At 38.9% G+C, this 25,100-nt stretch overlaps 1 protein-coding gene across 1 annotated transcript in view; it reads left to right on the forward strand.

Annotated features, from left to right (window-relative positions):
- The window catches only part of SLIT3 (slit guidance ligand 3), an 811,806-nt gene that overhangs the window by 495,181 nt on the left and 291,525 nt on the right, over positions 1 to 25,100 (forward strand). The window contains exons 8-9 of the mRNA XM_075068072.1: positions 3,549 to 3,712; positions 24,328 to 24,469. Coding sequence (XP_074924173.1) covers positions 3,549 to 3,712; positions 24,328 to 24,469 — 306 coding nt within the window. The remainder of the gene's footprint in view (positions 1 to 3,548; positions 3,713 to 24,327; positions 24,470 to 25,100) is intronic.

Here is a 25,100-nt window from a genome sequence, read left to right on the forward strand (position 1 = left end):
GATAATGTGGCTTTAATATTAAACATGTGGTTTGCTGAAATAAGTAATAATGCCCCTTTGCAACTGCCCAGGTAACGCATCTCTGCACAAATCAACTTAGAAATAGGTCTCTTATTGTTCTGTTAGGTAAAATGTTTATATGAAGATATTAATGTGGGGTGGGACAGCAATATCTTCTCTCATGTCACATTTCTGATTTTATTTTGTACGTGTTTTTTCTTTCTCTTCCACGTTAATACATACCTCAGAGAATCTGCTTTCATAAATAACAAAATCTATGAGAGAAAGCATGTTGCATAGAATTTGCTGCAGGCATGAGGACTTGGGTTGGAAAGGTAGGCTGTAGTATTTGATCCTTCAGTCAATGGTTCAAATCCAGCCATCTGATGGCTGTGGAGTACCTTCGGTAGAATGAATATAGTCTTCGTTTACTTCCCTATGGCTAGGTGTCCACATCACAAAAATAACATCACACCTGGCCATCATGTTAGTAGGTTTACTAGAGAGGCCAGAGATCGAATGGGCCTAGGTAGAGTACAGTGGATGTAATTCTTTGTAGTGAGTGTTGAGGTCCATAGACAGGCAGTTAGGGAAGGTGCCTGTACTGTACTTATTCTGTAGCTAAAAAGTTTATTCTCAGTGCTCTCAATCCAGCTTGTTTTATAAGGACAAGAGTCATGTGAAGTTTTTTTAAAAAAAAAAACAAAAAACATCCATTCCATTATGAAGAACATGGGAGGAAAAATTAAAAGTGTTCAGTCAATATGACCTTAAGGGAAAGAAAAATGTACTAATATAATTGTAGCGCTTAAGAATCCTTTCTAAAAATAAAATAAATAAATCAGCTCTTCTATGCTGATCTGTTCAACCTAACTCCTCTTTTCTGTTGGTTTTTGTTTGTTTTATTGATTTTTTTTTTTGGCTTGTGATTGGAATTTACAGAAATTAGTTTGTATTGATCTGCTTTCATCTGCGTAAAACAGCTTTATTTATTCTAAACATGGCCTCTGTATTAATTTCTTTAATGGTCAGTCTCCTGTTGTCTCTGCATCTGTGAATGACTGCAGAGGTAAATGATTACATTTAAAAAATATGTAAAATATACAAAAGAAAAAAACCCCAAACCCACCAAATGGCTGCAGTGCTCCTGACTTGCACAAGGGACTGTTGTGCTGTGTTTCTCAACCACAATGGAAGCCCTTTTCAAGTATTCTTATTGTATTCATTAATTTGTTTATCAAAGACATATTCCTATAGGCTACCTGGTTAAGCTTGACAGCTTGTTTACAATGAACCAAGAGCAATTCCCAAACACCCATGGCATGCTGCAGAATTTCAACACAAATAACATTATCAAGTCTAAAGATAGGGTTCACATGGGACAATGCAGGCCGATTGAGGAGGAGTATAGTTCCCACTTTTAAAATATGTAAACCCAGAAATTAGTTCTACACAGGGGCGGCTCCAGGCACCAGTGCAGCAAGCGCATGCTTGGGGTGGCAAGCCGCAGGGGGCGGCGTGCTGGTTGCTCTGAGGGCAGCCATCAGGCTGCCTTCTGCAGCATGCCTGCAGGAGGTCCGCTGATCCCACGGTTTCGGCGGTAATTCGGCAGCAGGTACGCCGAAGGCGCAGGACCAGCAGACCTCCCGCAGGCATGCCGCTGAAGGGAGCCTGATTGCTGTGCTTGTGTCGGCAAAATACGTGGAGCTGCCCCTGGTTCTACATGTCTAGCAAGAAAACAAATTGGAGATATGGAAGCAGTTCTTGTGAAAATTTTATCTTATGAGCCCTGTCTGAAAACTAAAAAAGTCATGTTCCTACTTTCTTTAGAAAGTATAATTCTGAATATCATCATAGGATACTCTTGAATGTTGTGATGGGAAGGGATGCTAATTCTTTGTCAGGTTAGCTGTATGGAATTGTTGATCTATAGGTTGACACGGCCTTGTTGCAGTTAGGGTGATCTTTTCCTAGACGATGTTCTCTCGGCTTTGTGAATGTGTATATTTGTTCTTTCAGTTTATATACTGTGCTTATCAAAAATGAAATAAAAAACAATTCATAATAAAAACATTTTACCACAGTTCGAAGTTGATGCTGTGTCATCTGAAGCTTTCACAAAATGTAACAACATTGCTGCCGTACCCTGCCCCTTCATTGAAATCTTGGGTGAATAGATCTGCTTTACATTGTGCCCTGAAGTGTACTCAGCAGATGTAAACGGTACTGGCCAAAGCATGGAAATGAATTCCAAGCTTGAGGTCCAGCCACTGAAGATGTGTCACTGGTTCCCCCCAGACATACAAATCTAGGGACTGTCAACTCGGGCGCCACCACTGATCTCAACTGCCATTGTGTAATATGAATATCTCTAGATTGATGGTTAATTTCTTCTGGAGCTGGCAAGGCTAAATCCTGTGTGCACACCAATTGTTTCTTTTTTTTAATATAATACTTGATATATTACTGCATTGCATTTAAGAATGCTTTGTCTAACTATATCTTACAGGATTTTCAGTCTTCGATGGGGAATGGGGGGTTGTCATTTCAACTTTGTCATAATGCTACAAATTCATGACTTATTAAAAGGAATGAAATGTTTAATCTTGCCAGTTTTAACTTATTAAACTTTGTCCTAGAGTTTGTGGTAGTTATTAAACAGTATTGGGTTCATTCCACGATTGCATGTTTACTATTTAAAAGATATGGGGGAGGGAGGGGATTAAAGATAGATAATGCTTCTGGAAGTTATTAGTATAAACTTAGAAGTTTACATCTTCTCTTGTGAAATTGCATCATGTTAAAAATGAACTGATGGTTGAGGGTGGGGGTGGGAGAAGCAATTAATATATGCTGCAAACCTGCAGCAAAATTGCACAAGTACTTATAATTTGAGTATTTTGTATTTAAGATTTCAGTCTGCTGTGAGTCTGTAAAATAGACATCCCATTGCTGAACAATACTTCTCAGACTCCTCTTAGAAGCTCAATGGATGGCCATGACAACAAGTGAAGCTTGTATTAAATTACTTAATGATGGGAAAAGATGAATCTTCACCTAAATGTGAACTAAACCTTTCATGGATTAGAAAAAGTTCAATTAATATATATTATCTTTTTTGGGGTCCTCTGTGCTTTGTCTATACCCCCCTAAGGTAAAAGCCTCCAACTACCATGAAGCTGCTGTGGTACTCCTGGCACTGGTAATTTCACCCAAGATTGCGCTCTGCTGGAAAATTGTCAGTTTCATGGGTTGATTGCACACCCCTCCTTTCGGGTGCTTACTTGGAGCTCTGCTTCGTGTCAGGTTCACTTATTGCTTTTCAATAGAACAGAGAAAACATTTGATCAAATGAGAGCTCCTTCAATTTTGTGGATCCCCTCATCCTCTAGTCTCAACATTTATCTCTAATAATTCAACTTACTCCTATGTAAAAATATATGCAGGGTTTTTAGTACAATGTCTCTGAAAATTTGTATGAGTTTGCTTTGTTTAATCACTGTTTCTAAAACATTCAGATGTGATGTGACTCTTTTTGCCCATTGCAGGCGGCTTCACTCCAATTACCTGTATTGTGACTGCCACTTGGCTTGGCTGTCTGACTGGCTGCGTCAGAGACGCTCGATTGGGCAGTTCACATTCTGCATGGCACCCGTGCACCTTCGGGGTTTTAATGTGGCGGATGTTCAGAAAAAGGAATACGTCTGTTCTGGTATGACACTCATTATTCATTTGTCTATCTTCTGACATTTTTATAATGAAGTTCACACAAAACCAGTGAATGAAGTATTGTTATTAGTCCCATTTAAATGTCATTCCGTTTCAGTGCTGATTCAGTCATATCACTGCTAAACTGTTTGCTAATGTTGTAAATTGTTATGATTTGTTCAATCTCATACGAAGCGGTGGACTCTTAATTATTCTGTTCTCAAATTATTTTCTCAGCTGTAGTGTTAGAAATGATTTTAATGTGAAAGGACAATTAAGTAGTAGTAATTTGGCATTTCTCAGGGGAAAATTCCTCTAATCGCTACAGCTGACTAGTTTACAAAGGGAAAGGATTAGTAAATGCTGTTCTGTATACATTGCTCTTTTTCCAGAATGAGGTTTGATCCAGTGGGAATCGGGTCTATTTATGAAGGTATGGACTAAAAGTCCAGAGGTCTGTCCCAGGCTCTGAACAAGCTTCATTTGTGACTTGAAATCAAGACACTTAACCTCGCTCTGCCTGATTTTCCTTAGTGGTAAAATGGGCATGATCATTATCTGTCTCTCTACCTATCTATCTAATTTATTGAAGTTTTATCAGTATATTATTATCCCCATTTTACAGATGGAGAAACCAAACACCGAGAGGCCGAGTGAATTGCCCCAAGTGTCTCAACAAGCCTCTTGTCAGTGCTAGGAGTAGAATGCAGGAATCACTTAGTCCTGACTTTGTGCTCATATGACTACAAGGTCCTGCATTACGAAAACCATCATTATATTATCCAGAATTGCTGGCAGTGTCAGCAAAAAGGCCAAAGACTGAGTGATCTTAGATAATGTTTTTCCTTCACTGTTAGAGGTTGTCCATCAGACCTGAGGCACATTAGTTAGATAGCGTGCAGAAGCTTGAAATGGTGTTGGCCATTATGTTCTCTGGGCTGTCACTCTGGTCCCTTACATCAGTAATACATGGTCGTAATAGTATTAGATGGCAAGGACAGAGAGGTGCTTATGCTCGCCTCCTGCTCTCATAGGAAGCTTTGACGATTGGGTATGTTACCTTCATTCATGTGATCTTTGCTCCGGGACATAGAGGAAGATATACCTACCACCCACATGCTGTATAACTGTGCAGGACGAATCCCTTTTTACATCAAGTTTGCCAGTCAATTTAACCGCAGGTGTGTAAGCCAAACTTAAAGGAAGAAAAAGCAGTTATGCATATTACATACAGAGAGTGGTACTGTGCCCCTCTGAGAAGTCTGAAGAGCTTGAGTCAAACAGCAGGAAAAGCCCCATTTTATAGAGAGATTATGTTCTTTTGTAGGTGGTTTAAGCCTGACCTTAGAAGGAAGCAATGCTAAAACTTACATGTCTGACCTAAATAGTACAGTACAAATAACTGTTTTTTTAGTTGTTTTTGTATATGGATTGATCAAGGAGAGAAAATGTGAGAACTACATAAGGGAGGAGACAAGACTTTGTCAAGTTCTTGTGTGCTTGTTTGTACAAGATGGCTGTTGTCTTCTATGGGCCACTTGGCAGTGCTGTGCCAGAGGGGGCAGTGTCAGCTGTATGAAGTGTAATTGTGGTGGTTGCACTAGGAACATTTGAGAAATGACTGGTGCTCAGGTGATGGCTGTGCAAGCTTTTCACCGTTGTTGTATTAATTTGTGACCACAAGTGAGAGGTAAATAGTTGTACAAGGTTTGTTCAAAGTCTTAAGTGCATTGTTGATAATCAGTTAGTTTAAAAAATTAGAGATGTGCGTGGTGTGTAGCGGAGACAAAGGAAACAAGGCCCCTGCACCAAGGATCATGTATGGCCTGATTTTCATGTAGTTACCATGGACTTCAGTGGGATTTGTGGATGCCCAGCACTATTAAAAAGCAGGCCATTAAAATCTAAGTTACAAAGGTAAGACTAGACAGACTGCCACAGGTCATGGTGAAGGCGACAAGTGAAGAGGAGAAAAAAACGTGGGTAAGGAAACTGCCCTTGACAGAGCCTCATTTTACTAGGGAAGTAACTGCACCAATCCTTCCTTATGAAAAAAGTAAAGAACTCAACAATCGATGCTTCCAGAAAAACAGTATTGTGCACTGAAACAAAAGGAGATGTTTAAATCAGGAGAGCTAAGGTATAACTGGACTGTGAGAAACTCTTCCCTAGGGGAAAAGTACCTGCCAGAATAAATAGTGTTCTGTATCAGCGATGCTGTCCCAAAAGAGAAAAGGAAATGCAGTTGAATAGGGGAGATAGGATGACTAAGGAGTCCTCTCTGGTTCCCTATAAGGTAACTCTCTTAAGGGTAGCCTGTTTTTTTTAATTTAAAAAACAAAACAATACAAACAAAAGCACACACAACAAAAAAGCCGTCAGCTATGTAGTCCTGAGAACACATTCCTTAGCCCCCAGTTGAAAATGGTGTGTGGTGAAATGGAAATCTGCAAGAGTTCATCATAGGGGAAGATTTAGCACAGAATCCTATTTAATGCCCACTTGTTAAAAAAAACGTGTGCACAGTTTCATGAAGATGCCCCTGATTTATACATTCTGAAGAACATCTTAAATCTTAAACCTTGGCCCCACTGTTTCACATGCCAACTTCTCCTCTCTGAATTTACAGACTAGTTTAGTCATTATTTGACTATGAAGTTACTGGATCTTAATATAGAGCGACTTCAGATCAGACTGGTTCAAGACGATGGTGCTGTGCAGGCCTTGTCTCACTCTGAATGTATTTTATATAATTTAAGGTGATATGAACAACAGTAACAAGCCCCAAAGTGGTGCTAAAAGACTTCTGTGTTTCATAGTGACAAGCTTAGTGCTGGAATACAATGTGCTGCACCATTGTATTTCAGTGTATGTTCAGGGTTTCAAATAGAACTGCTTCATAGTAATGGACATTTTTTCTTGGGAGAAGAGAGAGATCTTTACATTTCTTCATTTTTTTGACCACCATATTACACACTTTAAAATTTGAACTAGGGAAAATCATTTCAGACTGGTACAGGACACTACCAAAAAAACATTTTTCATTTCATAGCAAATTTTAAAACTTGAATTAATGAGCATTAAAGGTCCAACTAAATACTGAATCCTCCATAATAGGGAATGGTTGGAAAACTGAAGAACAAATTGATGCAACAAGTCACCCAAACTCTCATAGCAAAACTGGAATAAGAACCCAGATTGTGACATGCAATATCTAGTGCCTGGCATGTAACACCATGCTATCTCTCTGGCATGGTAAATCTGTATAGTAAGAGAGATGGGCAAGATGCATGCAATCAGAATAAAAGAACTTGAAGGACTACGTTTTCAAGCGGACCTCTCAATTTGTGAACCTAAATTTTACATATGCTAGTTGAATGGTTTGGATACACTGGGATTTGTTCATGGAAATGAGGGGTTGGCTCAGGCATATGTGTGTCTGTGGAAGATTTGTGTGCAGCAACCTGGAGGCTGGCTTGCAAATATAGCTCAAAAGATATCTAATCAGATTTGTAGTACTGAAGACAGCAGAGAAACATAAATTATATGTTCCTGAACAGTGCTGGCTTTAGGTGACAAAAATAATTTGGCATCCTGTCTTACCACTGTGGGAGAGCCGTGAAGAAATGCCGGGCAGCTTTCCACATTGTTAACTAGCCCTCTCTTCATCTATCATGAGCCTTCTCTTTAGCTGTTAACATAACTTGTCCACTTCTCGATCTTCTCTTCTGCAGCTGCTTCTGTCAGAACTCTGTCTTAATGCTTGAATTAATCTGCAAACACATCTTTTCCCCTGTGAAACTGTTTTATTTAACTCTGCAACACATTTTGAGATAGAGTTGGCATGCAAGGCACCATACTAAATAGGATGGTATTGTATTTTCAACCAAAGGATGATTATACCAATCGATGAAGTACAAATAATATGACACATTTCTCTTATCTTTCTCCACCACAACTCTCCAACTCACAACCACATTATGGAAAGAAAGAGTAACAAGACACTGAGGAAAGACTTGTCTGTCAGCTGAAATATCAGCTTTGCTTTGATGCAAAGGGACTGTTTATTTTCATATTCTTCTAGGTATCAGGGAAGCAGTTGAGGGAGGGGGGATATGAGCTTGTTGCTGGTACCTGTTTGAGCCTTCCAATCCTGGCTTTAGGTGAAAACAAGATCCCAAGCAATGTTTAGATATTACACTGTTGAATTATTTTTGCTCTACCCCCTTAGGGTAGCTGTTCTACTTCATCTCCCTAGGTCCCCTGACTTAATTCTTACATGAATTTGAGTTGTGGCTCTTTGATTTTTCTCCTGCCTGATCTTTGTTCATTCAAGGTGAGTTTAATCTACATACTGATCAGCTACATTGAGTCACAAAGCCTTTTGTCACTCACTTTAATGCCTTGCAGTCTAAAGCGGTGAGTGTATGAAGCCATACAGTCAGCAAGTGTCTTGATCTTGTCAGTGTCTTGTGGGTGGTCCGCTTAATGCCCCCATTTTAGATCACAATTTGATTTTTTTCAAAATATTTTAATAAACCATCCTTAAGTTCTGGTGTTTTTTAAAGTGCATATATGAGGAGAATGAGGAAAGAGACTCAGGAGAAATAAAGTAATATTCAAACTAAACAGTTGAGTGTAAAGCAGTTCCATTATAGGAAAATTGAGCCTGTCGTATGATACTGTAATGCACTGGCTAGTATTCTTGTCCCTGTTGCTGCTTCAAGTTCTGAGTGGCTCTGGCACGCGGCATAGTGATGACCCTGAACTCCTAGGTCGGCACTGGTTTGTTACAATATTGTAACATAATTTTTTACCAGTCACTTGGGATACTTCACAGTGGGCACCATTTAAAGAAATGAAAGCAGGGTAAGAACCAGAGGTATAAGTTTCCAAGGGAGAAATAAAAAAGATGATGTTGTTTTTTAATGTAAATGGTACTACCGGTATCTAAAATCTCCTTCAATTCATAGCTGATTTTTTTTTTTACTTATTTCTTTCAATGCACTCTCCAATAGGAAATGTAACAATATATAAATTTAAATATTTAATTTTTGAACTGCTTCCTATAGGACAGATTTTCTTTAATGAACAATGAAATTGGAGTTTGAAAGTGGGGAACTTGGTTACCTAAATAATTTTCTTTTTCCATTAAGTAGAGGGGGGTTTTCTGCTTCTACTTCACACACAGCCATATTTTCTTCTCACATACTTGCAGCAGTATAAATCAGTAGTAGTTCAGTTGAGTTACACCAGACTGAAACTGGAGTGAGAGGACAATCAATCCCAGAATCAAACTTCCAATCTGTTCTGACTAATGCAGCTGACAGTGATTTTAAGCAGACATTGAATTGATACAAATCTAATTTTGGAATCTAAAATTCCTGAGTCCTATGATAAAACTCTCTGTGAGGTGTAATATGGAGGGTAATGCAGTATCTTTATCCCATTACTGCCTTTTGGCACAACACCAAGAGCCAGAGCAAGGAAGGAAAGGTTGTTTGATTGGTGTTGAGAAAAGATCTAGCAGTGCTAAAATCATTAATCTCTGGCCAGGGCTTCTAGAATCACTAGACTGATATAATCTTTTTTTTTTTTTTTACTTCATGGGACATTGTTAAGGAGGAAAAATAGAATGAAAAACTAACATAAATAACACTCATAAGCTAGATATCATGATAGAACATTCAAAAAATGCCAAGAGAAAAGCAGGGGAAAATACTCTGCTTATATTTCATTTATGCGGTAATACATCTCTCTCTCTCTATGTGTGTGTGTATATATATATACGTATACATAGAGAAAGTGAGAGAGAGAATCGTCTGCTACTTACAAAATGTTATCTGAAGGTACTGATAGCTGGTAAAAGTGGTAAACCCCTGAAAAAAGAAGGAATGTAGATTAAAGCAAAATAAAGAGAAGAAGGAGATGAGTGGGACATCTTATCAAGTGAAGCACTTAATTATGCAGGCCTTGGTCCAACTGAGCAGCAACAATAATTTCTGAGGGAGCAGGGAAGGTTTTGTCTCCTTCCTCCACCACCGTTTGATCTCAATTCCTGCAGGGATGGGGGTAGCAATGCACTCTACACCTGTCCAGAGTCAGGGTTTTTTCTTGTTTTTTTATGTGGTTTTTGTATTTGGTTGGTTGGTTGGTTTGCAAAGCTTCAGTTTAGGCTGCTTTGCTATCCTCAGTTTACCACTAAATGCCAGATCATAGTATTTGTATCATTTGCCAACTTTTTATCAACTTAACTATTTGCTCCAACTTTTGCCCGTTTCTGTATGAGTGACTTGTGGGTTAAATTAACCAATAATACCTTTTTTCAGGGAAGAGATAGTTCAGTGATTTGAGCATTGGCCTGCTAAACCCAGGGTTGTGAATTCAATCCTTCAGGGGGCCACTTAGGGGACTGGGGCAAAAATCAGTACTTGGTCCTGCTAGTGAAGGCAGGGGGCTGGACTCAATGACCTTTCAAGGTCCCTTCTAGTTTTAGGAGACAGGTATATCTCCAATATTTTTTTTTTGTCTCTAAGATAGAGTTTAAGCCCCTTTGAGAGCCCCAAGAGTACTGGTAAACATTCTTAAACTGGATTCTGGACAAAGCTGCAGGACTTAACACTGTGTTTGTTCATTTCTCTTAATGCCTGCTGAGAAAATCGGGGTCTAAATTTATTCTTGGTGCCCTTCAGTGACATTTCAAAAGGATTTTCAGCTCCTACTAAACAACTCTTGTCACCACCAACTTTAACTGAGATCTAGTTTAAAGAAACATTTCAGAGGGTGCTGTTCTTTACCTTAAGTCTCCTAAAGGTAGGCTCTCTAAAATAAGGCCCAATTGGTAGAATGTTTTGGGAATGCTTGCAGTACTGCTGTCTACACTGAACTTTTCCTTTGGTTAAATGGAGGGCTTCTGTTTCTGCCTGTCAGACTCACATTTTTATTAATGCTAATCCCACACACAAAAGTTAAGCAACCATCGAGAAGTAGTAAAAAGTAAAAACCAAAAAGACAAATTGGGTGGATGCGTGTGTGTGTGTGTCAGCATTCTTGAACCTTTAATCATACCACCACACACTTTCTAATACTTAACTGAGATCAGTAAAGTGTATTCTTGTTTAGACCTTCTGAAGCCTCCCTATTTGCATTCTTATTGCTAATTTTAATAACAGTTGCAGACACACTATTTTAGAATAAGAAGTCCTGGTTGTGGTTGACCGAGGATGATGACAGAGACTTTTTATATTGAGGACTGTGGGGAGGCATCACCGGCAAAACCGGGAGTTGATGCAGGGGAAGACTTCTTTAGCAGGTGTGTAAAATATTAAATAATTTGGCCTTGACCAAATATGTGAAAACTTGTGAAGTTTTTCCCATGTGAAAACTGTTTCAGGTGCAAAGTTTATGCAAGAAACAGGACTGTGTCTTCAGGGCCCTTTTCAATAGGCTGTTGCTGGAGTGTCAGATGACTTCTGCTTCTTGTTCTTCATATAGAGCTAAGTTCTGGGGTAGAAAAAACTTATATTTTAAAAAAATCTCATCCTGTTGCTTCTTGCTTACTCTCAGGATCTATCCCTACTAACCTGCAAAGTGAAGAGATCCCTCAGTACCATGGGAGCTCTGTTAGAAAGGTGCACATTTAAAAGGAATAAAAACAGCATGTAGACTCCATTAATCAGGGCCATGTAAACAAGTATAAGGATATATATATATATATATTTACACACACACATAATTTTTTTTTTTTGCAGAAACAGAAAATTAAATAGCCTCCTAGAGGATCAAAACCCTTCTAGAGAAACATATCAATGCTTATCAAGTAGCTTTCAAATTTCAGTGCCAATGGCCCCCTCATCTGTTATAAAGGTGACCTGTTTCAACTTGTTGTAGCAAGAAAATTTTTGTCTAAATGATGCACTGACGTGTGTAGAATAGCCAGCAATTCATTCTGTTACTGCTTAGTCCAAGACTTAGTGAGACCCTGTGTGGTAATGCCAAGTTGGGAATCTAGAGTAAAAGGGAGAACTGCAAGATTTGGTCTTTGACTTCTAGCCTGAATCAGGATCAGTGCTATAGGCAGGCTACACAGGCAACAGCCAAAGTGCCTAATTTTTAGGGGAAGCTGCAGTCTGGCAACCCCACCCACACCAGCTAGGACTGCTCTGCCCACGTTGCATCACTGGGTAGCAGCAGCCTTGGGCACTAAAGTACTAGCACCAGTCTTGGCCTGAATAATTAATTTCCTGTACTTTCACGACAGCAGAGTCCTGCCTCTTCTCTGCTATGAGGGACACTGCACTACATAGCATGAAACAATAGAAATATTTACTCTAAATACAGCAAAGCCGGTTTCTGTGCAAGAAAGTCAATGTCATCCATAATTGGTTGACCAAGCTCTGCCTTTGAATGTGCTCACAAGAAGCTAATTGTGAGCCCCATTCATACATCAAGGGCTAAATTTGGTCCAAAGTAGCTCCCATTACTAGCTCTGTTACTGTCATTTCTCTGGAGATCATGACTGAAAATTGTCCTTAAACTATAGTAAGATTATGTGGAATGGAGTAGCATCAGAGTATTCCCTCTTATTTTTTTTCTCTCTGCTTGTTATGTTCACTGGATTTGCCATAGATTTTTTTTTCCCCTTAAGCAGAATTCTGTAAAAGGAGTGTTACTGCTTGTTTAATGGTTCTGGACTGAAGTATAATCATACAGGAAGTCAGCTTTTGAGCCATTACTCCAACAGTGCTGATGTAATTACATTTTTGTCTTGGGGTCTAAGCCTAATGGCTTGTTTTACTACTAATACCCTAATAGTATTTCAGTATACAGTGGAAGTGCTGCATTTACTTGTGTTAATGGAATGCCATTCTGAAGCTGTAGTAGAGAAGAATGAAGTTGGACTTCAAACTCTTGTAAGCATTTGACTTAAGCCCACGGACAACCTCTTCATTTTTATCTTCTTGACTTGACGATCAGTTTTCTGTTTGCCATTTGTGTCCTCTGCTGCTTATTTAGAAACATGTATCTATGATGTTTAATAATGCATAGGAAATTAAGTAAAAACTGCTTTCAAGAAAATACATGAAAATTCCAGTGTTGTGTGACTGACACACTGAGTTACATGGAATCTGTGTCCGCTCTCTCTGAATTTAAATTAAATTTAAAACTCAAATTGTATTATTGGGAGTAGTTTTACTGCTACTGTTGGCTGAAATATAGAATGATACTTGTAGGAAATTGGTGATGTCATAGACTTCTCACTTGGTATGAGCCAAATCCTGTCACCCTGACTCATTCAAATAGTTGCATTGGCTTTAGTGGGATTACTGAACACTGATTCCAGTGAAGTTTCCAGGAATCTGGACTTGTGTTGTGTTGGAAGGGCACAAAAACCCAGGTTTACGCAGCAGAAGGCAGAGTGGTGGAAGTGTAACACTCAGAGAAGATTTCAGAGTAGCAGCGTGTTAGTCTGTATCCGCAAAAAGAACAGGAGTACTTGTGGCACCTTAGAAACTAACAAATTATTTGAGCATAAGCTTTCATGGGCTACAGCCCACTTCATCGGTGCATGCAGTGGAAAATACAGTAGGAAGATATAGATAGATAGATAAATACACAGAGAGCAAGAAACAATGAGTGTTACCATACGTACTATAAGAAGAGTGATCAGTTAAGGTGAGCTATTATCAGCAGGAGAGAAAAAGACCTGTTTCTAGTGGTAATGAAATTGGCCCATTTCCAGCAATTGACAAGAAGATATGAGGAACCTGGGGAGAGGGGCGGAAGCATGGGGAAATAGTTTTACTTTGTATAATGGCCCATCCACTCCCAGTCCCTTTATTCAAGCCTAGTTTGATGGTGTCCAATTTGCAAATTAATTCCAATTCAGTCTCTCATTGGAGTCTGTTTTTGAAGTTTTTGTGTTGCAATATTGCGACTTTTAGGTCTGTAATTGAGTGGCCAGGGAGATTGAAGTGTTCTCCAACTGATTTTTTAATGTTATAATTCTTGACGTCTGATTTGTGTCCATTTATTCTTTTATGTAAAGACTGTCCGGTTTGGCCAATGTACATGGCAGAGGGGCATTGCTGGCACATGATGGCATATATCACATTGGTAGATGTGCAGGTGAAAGAGCCTCTGATAGTGTGGCTGATGTGATTAGGTCCTGTAATGGTGTCCCCTGAATAGATATGTGGACAGAGTTGGCAACAGGCTTTGTTGCAAGGATAGGTTCCTGGGTTAGTGTTTTTGTTGTGTGGTTGCTGGTGAGTATTTGCTTCAGGTTTGGGAGCTGTTTGTAAGCCAATTAAAGCTTATGCTCAGATAAATTTGTTAGTCTCTAAGATGCCACAAGTACTCAGAGAAGAGTAAATGCCCCACTTGGCTCATGGATGCTCATTAGGAACTGTCTGTACTCTCTCTCTCAGCCAGAAGAGTGCATACAAGCAAAGCTCAGAATAGTTCTATTGTGGAAGAGTCAGACTGTGAAAGTGGTGGACTTTCACAGAAATTCCCAACTGGGTAAGTAGGAGGGAAAAGCCAAGCATCAAGAAATTGAGAAGAAACCCTGTCCGTGTTCATGATGAATGGCTCACCCAGTTCTGTCTGTTTTGCTCTGTACATGGAAGGGTGACATCTCACCACTAGGAAACAGTGGCCATTCAAAACCAGCAACATAGTTGTTTTAGGAAAGCAGAGAGAGACAAATTCATCATTTCAAATTTAGTGAAAATTGTAATACAGATCATGTAGTTGTATTTAATCCAGATATCCCTACCTTTGTGAAAAATACCATAGAGCCATTTTAATTACTCACAAGTGGTCAAGGACCACAGTTTTCATAACATATCCAAACATTCGTTGCAGCAATGTATCATTTTGTTTATTAATCAATTACTTTGCATCCATCAGACTTACAATTATTTTAAACTCATCATAGATCTGTACCCAGTAAATTCATCTTCTCAGGTTTATATTCAAGCCAGCAGAACTTCTGAAAAAACAAGAAGCATTCTGTAGGTTTCTATCAAAACAATAGGTTAGGTGAAGCAGGACTAAACTGAGACCTACTTCCTAAGTTTAATTATTAAAGCGCCGTAACTGCATGTCAATAGGAATGAGATTATTTGGTTTATTTACTCGTTTCAAAACTTAATTTAAATGCCCCTGGCATTTAAATTATCCATTTATAATCTACAACTGTTCTGTTCTACTTGCAATTTCAGTCTGTTGGCTACTCTTAAAAGGCTAGAGGCCAATGAAATATTTAATTTGGAAACAAGAATTAACTTTTCTCAGTAAACTCCAAGGCCCTAAGTCTCCCCTCTCCTCCTCCGTAAGCTATAGACTTTGATTCTAAAACAAAATGCTGCAATTTAGCATACAAGATACCAAATACTACAATTATTAGAGATCCCATTCTGTTTTTTTAGAGATAGACGAGAACTATCCTTTTTGTCAGCCTGATGACTGATCCAACTGTGCATATTTTGGTACAAAGGGTATTCAGATTTATCTATCTATATATAGAAAGAGATAGGAGTGTGTGTGTGTGTGTGTGTGTGTGTGTGTGTGTGTGTGTGTGTGTGTGTGTGTGTGTACATATATATATAAAGGAATGAAATGTGTTCTATTATCTATAAAGTTAAATTTACAATTAACTTGGAGAAGCAGAGCTTCAGTATCTCTCTGAGTTGTAGGCAGTAGTGAGAACCCCCATCATATGGAGACCCCCTTCCTGGGGTGCTCTCTTGTGGCAGGCTGGGGCATGACTGGGGCACCTTCATTGGTTTCTCCTTCTTCTGGAGTCGGCAGTAACGCCACATAAGATTTCAGAGTATAAATAACCATTTGTGGGTTAATTTATTACAAAAAAATCCCACAACCATAATTCAAATCTCCACAGCACCATCCAAACAATACATTCAGTTTTTCAAGTTCCAGCAATTCATCAGCACCTCAAGCACAGCTCAGGAGTCTCTTGCCATGCTGCAGCTCTCCATTACACCTCTGGAGTCTCTCATTGTGCTCCAACTCTCCAGTACAGCTCCAGTATTTCTCACCAAGCTCCAGCTCCCATGTACAGCTCTGGCATCTCTCACCACTCCAGCCCCTCTAGCTGAGATGTTTCTTTGCCCTCTTTCTTTCCCGTAGGGTTCCAGATCTTGCCCTGAGACATCAGTGAGTTCCCCCCATAACACACAATCATTCCCCAGCCCTCAGATCTCCATCTCAGAGAGCCAGTAGGCATCTCCCTCTGCTGCAATCAGCATTCAGCCGCCACCCCACACCTCTGGCCCTGCCTCTCTGGCTTTGGGAAGTTTATAGGTGACCCTCCCCCCAACTACCTTCCTGCTTTCTGCTTTCACCAGCCTGACCTTGCTCCACTGCTCACTAGGGAGCTCGCACTTCTCTTCCCTCTGAGTCATCCTTTCCCTGAAGCGCTCATCCCAGCTCTGCTCTTCTTCTGAGCTCTCTCCCTCTCTGGACTTTGGGTTCTGAACTCTTACTCTTGGGCTGCTTTCCATTTATAACTCCCAGGGTAGCCCTGCCCTCCTCATTACACCAAACTGGGGAACACCTGGACTGGAACAGGAAAGCTGGGCCCGACAGTACTTGGGGGTGAGATACCCTGTTACAGCTCTGTATGCCATGGCCATGTCTTTTGGTAACACTTGCCTGGTATGTAGTTTACCAAACGATTAGCTATACCACAAGCAGTAGAGCTCTGAAATATAGTCTCTTGGTGGGTTCTCTTTTTTTGGATTATTGTAACCCCAGAAAGCTGAGAAATTCAGTGCTTGATCTGAACATCCTTAGTTTGAAGGTGATCTGAACCAGGGGTTTGGGATATAATTATAAAGATAAATGCCATGTGTGAAAATGAGATCCAGATCTGGATTTCTAGTACTCCAGATTCTAGGGATATTTAGATTTGGACACTTGATTAGTCTTCTTTTTAGTATGGACATATCTTCTCCAGACCACCAACAATGAAGATTTCTGATTAAACTCTGTCTCCGTGGTGTTTCATTGTCCTGTCAGTATGTTTACACCCAAGATTCACACAGACCTGACGTGAAGGTAAAAGTAACACAAACAGTCATTAGGTGGAACTATTCAATCCAAATAATTTTTCAGACTCTCTTTACAGTTTGATTAAAGAAACCTTAAGATGACCAGATGAATGTTGACTGAAATGGTGGTGGAATGTACAATACACAGATTAATAAAATTCTGTTGCATGTAAAGCAATGTTTGCCTTCTGCCAAAAACAAACAAAACAAAACAAAATACCAAAAAAAACCCCAAAACCCACTCACATGTTTGAAATGATTCTGCAATTTGTGCATGAAGTCTTTTTGTTCCAATAAGTTGCTCCGAAAACCAACAGCCAAGATCTGCTGCCACTCATTTAAAAAATGAAGAGCTTATTGACTACAAAAGACCTATACTAGTTTTAGATACATGCTCAAAAGATCATCACACAAACTAGCATAAAAATGTGTGCTGCAATGGGGTATATGTCTTAACATTTTTGAAAACCCGATACAGAGTATATTAAGCCAAACATGGAATAATGATATTATGTTTACAAAAAAATTTCTAGTTTCTGGGGGTATTTTTAATTGAATGGGGAAAATTAAACATTGCTATCAAGTATCTAGAATATGCATTTTCATTTATTTGGACATTTTTCTCCTTAATGAAAACTCAGTGGCTTCTGTATGCTTAAAACTTTGATAGTGGGTTTTTTTCCCCTCCATTTCTCTGTTACATTTGTACTGAGAATAAAAGCATGGCATCGCTTTCCCTCTATGGTAACTCTGTGGTGGGTTAAGCCCCATCTAGCCAGAAAACTCTGCTGTGTGCTTCTCAGAAAAGTTCCACATTCCCTGTGGAAACTTGCTTTGTGGTCCCAATCCATACCTGTTGAAGCCAATGGAAGAGACTCCCCGTTGTTTTCAGTAGGCATGGAATCAGGGCCTTTGAATGGAGTGGATCTGAAAGGGTTCTTAGAGAACTGAGAGTAAAAGATCCCTTGTTGTTAATTCTCTGAATCTGTACTTCCGCAGCTCACTGGCCAGCAGGAATAGTAATCTGAAGTAGCTGCAAGCTTGTCACACAGAAAAACTTATACCAGCAATCTTCATGATAGTAAGCTGTAATGGGAAAATTAATTAGCACTTTTATTACTGTTGCTGCTTAATTTCCAAGCAGGGAAGGCTGATGCTTCTGACCTAACTCTAGCCTGTCATCCTACCCTAAATGACCCTCTTTTATGTAGATCACCTTGTGTGATGCCCTGTTGTGCAATACTGTGTCATACAAAATGATGAAATGATTAGTTTGAGCTCTGCTGGAGCTTTCTAGAGATATTGAAGTCAGCTAACGTGTATGTAGTCAATTAAATGTACTGTGAGATACAGACACTTAAACACCAACTGGCAGTACAAGTACAGATTTTCTGACACCACACTCTAATGAAAAGGGAGTATACTACTCCTCACATAAACCACAGTGTTATACTACAAGGCATATCAACTGCTGCCTCCTATTTTCATGGTTGTGAGTCTGTTTTAGCACATCACAATCAGTGTGGACAGAAAACAAGGAAAGAGAAAAATAGAGTGTGATAGAGTGAATTTTCAATGTTGAAACATTTTGTTCTGATGGAAAAATAGCTAAGACCTTTGCGCCACTGTAAAACAAGTAAACTGAGCTCAGGAAACCTTCAATATGCAAAAGAGATACAAAAATTTATGGGGACACTCAGATATTTTTAGGACACATGTTTAGAATCAGATGGTTTACTGGTGTAACTTGTCATAGCTCCATTGACTTTAAAGGATTACATTAATTCACAATAGAAGAGGATCATCCCTATGTTTTTAAACCAGAAGAAGGGCCAAAGAGAGATGGACTCTTGTCCTGTCTGGTCTTAAATTTGGATTGTAAACTCTTTGGAACAGTAACTGACTCTAACTATATGTTTAGATGTAATAGTACAATGAGGCCCCAATGTGTCTGAGGTGTTTAGATGTTACTGCAATATAAATAGTTTATTATACACAACAGCTATGTTAAAAGAATATTATTAAGGTTGCAAAGCCAAGCGTTCAAAACATAGGATATGCCAGAATTAAGGTTGCCTGTGCAACCTTAATTCAGCTCTCTTTTGCATGTGCATATGGCACTGTCTTTAATTACATGATCACATGCTACTTTTTCCACAGGACCCCTATCTCCTTTATTGCACAGAATGCACCTGCTCAGGGTATGAATCAGGATTGTGTAGTGATGGAGATTTTGTAAGACTACTGCCTGTCTCATTTGTTGCAGAAGTTTAAAAGTGCGTAGTGAGCGAGGCAGGGAATTGTAGAAAGGGAAAGAGGATGATCTCATAGTTAAAGCACTTTACTTTCATGGATAATGGACTCTATCACAGCTTATACCACAGAGTTTTTGTGTGATGTTAGTCAAATCACTTAAACCAAAGTTTTCATGAGTGGACACTTATTGTATGTTCCTCATTTTCTCAATACCTATGTTGAGACCCTTTTGCAGAAGTGTTGATTACTCACAGCAGCATCTGAAATCAATGGCATCTTTGCTTTGAACATATAAAGGCAATATATGTTCTTAAAAAATCAGTCCAAGGCAGACACCTGTCACACAAAATTTTATCCCAAATGATTAACATTTGACAAAGTTATGAGCAACTGAAAACAGGGTTTTATCATCCGAAGTTTCAGGCAACCTTAATAATAAGCAGTGCTACTTGGTCCACCAATAATGATAATATTCAAAAGTGAAAATTAAATTACAATTATATAATTCTTTCATCTTCAATAGTCAGATGTGCAATTATTACTCAGGAAAGGCTAGTTAATAATTGTCACTGTTCCTTTAAAAAACGAAATGTGAGAAAATGTGAAATACATCGCTGTCTCAGCGGAAGTCTCTAAAATAAACTCTATTTTAATTCTGTTGGAATTGAAACCACTATAAAAGTTGGATGAACACTTTTTTGGCTCACTTTTAAGACTGTCATACCTCAAAGTGTAAGTCATTGTTGATATTGTCTTTTCTTCCCTATTTTCTGACACTTTCTATCCACATAATATTGACAGATCAAAAGAGGGATGACCATCAGACGCAATCTGTTTGAGCTAAAGGAAATGCAAGCACACACATACCAGTTCTCAGTGGAAGCTCTGACATTTCTCAGACAGAAGGCATGAGTTTGCAGTAATTCTCTGTTCCTTTTGTCAAGAGACATCCACCCTGGATGTGTAAGGCCAATCACTAGCAGTTTTCATTTTGCAGCTATTGGGAAACTGGATCTGCATTTCAAAAACATGGCTATAAATGTCATGAATCAGAGGGGTAGCCGTGTTATTCTGGATCTGTAAAAGCAGCAGAGAATCCTGTGGCACCTTATAGACTAACAGACGTTTTGGAGCATGAGCTTTCGTGGGTGAATACCCACTTCGTAGCATTAAAGAAGCCATTATCGAGTGGGTTGAAATACCCACTTCGTCAGATGCATTGTAGTGGAAATTTCCCAGGGGCGAAGGTGTCGTAATACCTGCCGCCGTGGAAACCTGCCCCTGGAAATTTCCACTACATGCATCTGACGAAGTGGGTATTCACCCACGAAAGCTCATGCTCCAAAACGTCTGTTAGTCTATAAGGTGCCACAGGATTCTCTGCTGCATTTATAGCCATATCAGTGTAAACATGTTTTTGATGTGGGATGATATGATGCAAGTTACTTACTCATATGCTATTTCTTTGTCCATCATTGAAATTAGGTGATGTTTGTGAGTAGTATGAAAAGGCTCTGGTATTTGCCTAACCTCCATCTCAAAGTGGAGATGTTTGGAGCTGTCTGTCAGCCACTTATGAACCCATCCCAATCTCTCAGAACTTTCCAATATAATATTTATTTGCAATTAGCAGAGCTCTGAATCAGCAGTGTCTATAAATTATCCTTTCCCAGATTCAGGAGAGCCTCCTGACCCCACTGGTCATTGAAATAATGTTTTATTGTGTTGTGCTATGTTTTGCAAGATAACTTTTCGTTAGGTGTTTACACTGCATTCAAATTCTTTTCCCTACCGTGGGCATATAGGATATCTGTGTATAAACACAAGCATATAGGAGTGGGGAAAGTTGTAGGCTGTGACACAGTGTTCAAGTTAAGAACATCAGAATGACCATACTGGGTCAGACCAAAGGTCCATCTAGCCCAGTGTCCTGTCTTCCGACAGTGACCAATGCCAGGTGCCTCAGAGGGAATGAATAGAACAGGTAATCATCAAGCGATCCATCCCATCACCCATTCCCAGCTTCTGGCAAACAGACTAGGGACAGCATCCATGCCCATCCTGGCTAATATCCATTGCTGGACCTATCCTCCATGAACTTATCTAGTTCTTTTTTTAACCCTGTTATAATCTTATCCTTCACAACATCCTCTGGCAAAGAGTTCCTTGTGTGAAAAAATACTTCCCTTTGTTTTAAACCTGCTGCCTATTAATTTCATTTGGTGACCCCTATAACACTTCCTTAGTTGCTTTCTCCACATCAGTCATGATTTTATAGAACTCTATCATATCCCCCCTTCGTTGTTTCTTTTCCAAGCTGAAAAGTCCCAATCTTATTAATCTCTACTCATATGGCAGCCATTCCAAACCCTTAATCATTTTTGTTGCCCTTTTCTGCACCTCTTCCAATATATCTTTTTTGAGATGGGGCAACCACATCTGCATGCAGTATTAAATATGTGAGTGTACCATGGATTATTATAGAGGCAATATAATATTTTCTGTCTTCTTTTCTATCCCTTTCTTAATGATTCTCAACGTTCTGTTTGCTTTTTTGACTGCCGCTGCACATTGAGTAGATGTTTTCAGAGAACTATCTACAATGACTTCAAGATCTCTTTCTTGCATGGTAACAACTAATTTAGATCCCATCATTTTATATGTATATTTGGGATTTTGTTTCCCAATGTGCATTACTTTGCATTTATCAACATTGAATTGCATCTGCCATTTTGTTGCCCAGTCACCCAGTTTTGTGAGATCCTTTTGTTGCTCTTTGCAGCCTGCTTGGGACGTAACTATCTTGAGTAGTTTGGTATCATCTGCAAATTTTGTCACCTCAGTGTTTACCCCTTTTTCCAGATCACTTATGAATACGTTGAATAAGACTGGTCCCGGTACAGACCCCTGGGGGACACCACTATTTATGTCTCTCCATTCTAAAAACCGACCTTTTATTTCTAGCCTTTGTTTCTCAGCTTTTAACCACTTCCAGTCCATGAGAGGACCTTCCCTTTTATCCCATGATAGCTTACTTTGCTTAAGAGCCTTTGGTGAGGGACCTTATCAAAGGCTTTCTGAAAATCTAAATACACTATATCCACTGAATCCTTTTTGTCCACATGCTTGTTGACCCTCCCTCAGAGAATTCTAGTAGATTGGTCAACCTTGATTTCCATTTACAAAAACTATGTTGATTCTTCCCAAACAAATTATGTTCACCTATGTGTCAGACAATTTTGTTCTTTACTGCCATTTCAACCAGTTTTCCCGATACTGAAGCCAGGCTTACCATCTTGTAATTGCCGGGATCACCTCTGAAGCCCTTTTTAAAAATTGGCGTCACATTAGGTATTCTCCAGTTAGGAGGCTTCGCACAATTAAGGTTTTCCTATAATCTGGATGGCATGTAGATGTATGTTGGAAGAAGCAGGTTATAATAATGTTTTATATTTGATGAGAACAGAATTTTTCAGACCTTCATGACCATATTGCCAGCTACAGTTCCAATCTCTGGCTTAATGTCATACATGTTTCTAATTAAAGAAGAATTTAGAGTTTCATTTATGACTTTCCACATGTCATCTGTAATTTGTGATTTAAACACTAAGGAGTTTATTTAGTGTTTATAACCAGAGGGATGGAATTTGTCTACTGAGCATGTTCTGCTTTTCATCATTTTGTTAAGATTTTGTCACTACCTCTTTGTATCTCATCTAGGATTGGCCAGAAAATAAGAATTAGAAACTGAGCTTTTGACAGTTGGTTTCATTCCACATGGGAACCAATACTTAGACCTTTCACATTTTTTCTTGAAAAAACGTGGGTGAGAGAGAGTGAGACCTGCCCCTGAGAACAGCCAATAGCCCAGTAATTAGGAATGCAAGAAACCAGGTTCAAGTCCCTATTCTTCCTGATTCAAAGGAAGGACTTGAACCCAGGTCCCCTGCATCCCATGGAGGTGCTCTAAGCACTGAGATAGTAGCAATTCTGGGGTGAGTCTCGGCCTACTCCCCCCCTCCGCAGTTTGGATCTGAGAAACTTTCCTGATGAAATATTTATCAAAACAAATATATTTCCATGAAAAGTTTCCATTTCAAAGAATTGGCATTTACTGATGGAAAAAGGTTCCATCAAAAAATTACCAATTAGCTCTAATCATAGCCTTGAGAGAGAAGCCTATCACATTGTAGCAGTTATTGGTAATCTCTATACATTTGGCTATAATTCCAAAAAAATGTCTTTGATCTCTTAAATTGTATGTAAGTTTTGGAAGTTTGACCAAGACCTTTCAATCATTTGTAAAATTTGATAGACATAAAAACTGTTTTCCACCACACAGATTTTCTCTTTGTGTGCATATATATATATATATACACACACACCAAGTTATGACTTGGCACTAAAATATTTTGTGTATATGTGTGAATTGTAACATTTAGGTTAAAGTTGGAGAAAGTGATAAACTTTTGGAAACTTTAATGAGAGTAAAATTAAACGTTCACTTAAAGATTTCTTCAGAATGTATACATCTAGATGTCTCATTCATAAAGCCTGACTCATATGAGTAGTTTCCTTAGCGCCAGTGATACTACTGGATTGACTAAAGGTTTGCAGGACAGAGCTCTTAATTTTATGAGTATTTTTTTCTCTCCATCAATTGCATTGCTTCCTATTGTAAAAATTAGCATACTATCCCCATCCTTTGTACCTTAATCAGTAATAAAATGGTTCCATCTCATAGCTAATATGTGCAATCTCAAAAGTTTGAAAATTTCATAGAAACTGGAGAAGCAAAGACCTACTGGGTCAGCTAGCCTTTTCCTCAGCCAATTCAGGATTGTTCCTTCATATACTGTATATTTTGAGCTCATTGTCCTGCCTTTACCTAAACGACCGCAGAGATTAAGCTCCCATCATGTTCCTAACAAAATTATTCAGTACACCAGTAGATCTCATTATTTGGAAGTATTCGTGGATCTTCAGGCTTCTTTTTCTCAAATTTAGGTTCAAATACTAAATGGAAATATGTGGTCAATGTAAAAAAGGTCAGAGGGAACAATAAATTAATAAAATTGAGATGGTGCAATAGTAAAAATATAATATTCTGTGCATTTTCTCTGAAGTTGGCACAATAATACATGAATTTAATCCAAAGGAATTGCCACTTATTATGCAAACAGGAATTGAAAATTCACTGACTGCTGTATTTTTCATTGTTAAAATAAGTGATTAGTTTGCAAATCTAATCTTGATGTTTTTGATACTGTCTTTACATTCTCAGGTTCCCACTCTGAACCTCCATCCTGCAATGCTAATTCCATCACTTGCCCATCCGCTTGCACATGCAGCAACAACATTGTGGACTGTCGAGGCAAGGGCTTAACAGAAATTCCATCTAACCTGCCAGAGGGCATTGTGGAAATGTAAGTGCCAGTGTCAACTTACTATTCTCATTCCAAATGTCATTCCAAATCTAGTCCACTTAACTTGTGGAAGGGAGCTGCAATTTTTAACCATTTAAGCTGATAACCATGGCCATTTGCCATCACATTGCCATTATCCCCCACATTTTTCGATTTTAGGGCTCAATCCAGGTCTTAAATGCAAAATGAGATATTTTGCAACATACCCCTGCCCATCTGAGAACAGGATCAAATACTCATCAAATTCATTTCAATTTGTGTTTTTACCCCTCAAAAATGGAGTATGGTCACTTTTATCTAGAGACCAGGAAATGAAAATAGATCAGCTCCTCTTTTACATTTTCCTTAATAGAGTTATTTTCACATTTCAACTTACCGTGGTGATTTCTCCCAAAATAATGGAAGTATCTCATGTTAGACAGACAGAGTGAACCTGTGGTGGGGGGGCTTCTTCTTTGCTAAAGTCTGACATTAGAAGTCCTCTTTTTTGACTTCTTTATTTCATTTATCCCAAAACTTTTACACTTATCTCAACACTTTCTGGTATCATATCAGATATTGGTTTTCAGATGTGCTTGTTTTTACTAGTTTTGTCTGTTACAGCAGTTCACAATCTACCACAGTCCTGATT

Source organism: Chelonoidis abingdonii, chromosome 7 (genome assembly GCF_003597395.2).
Source record: "Chelonoidis abingdonii isolate Lonesome George chromosome 7, CheloAbing_2.0, whole genome shotgun sequence".
In the NCBI taxonomy this organism is placed as follows: Eukaryota; Metazoa; Chordata; order Testudines; family Testudinidae; genus Chelonoidis; species Chelonoidis abingdonii.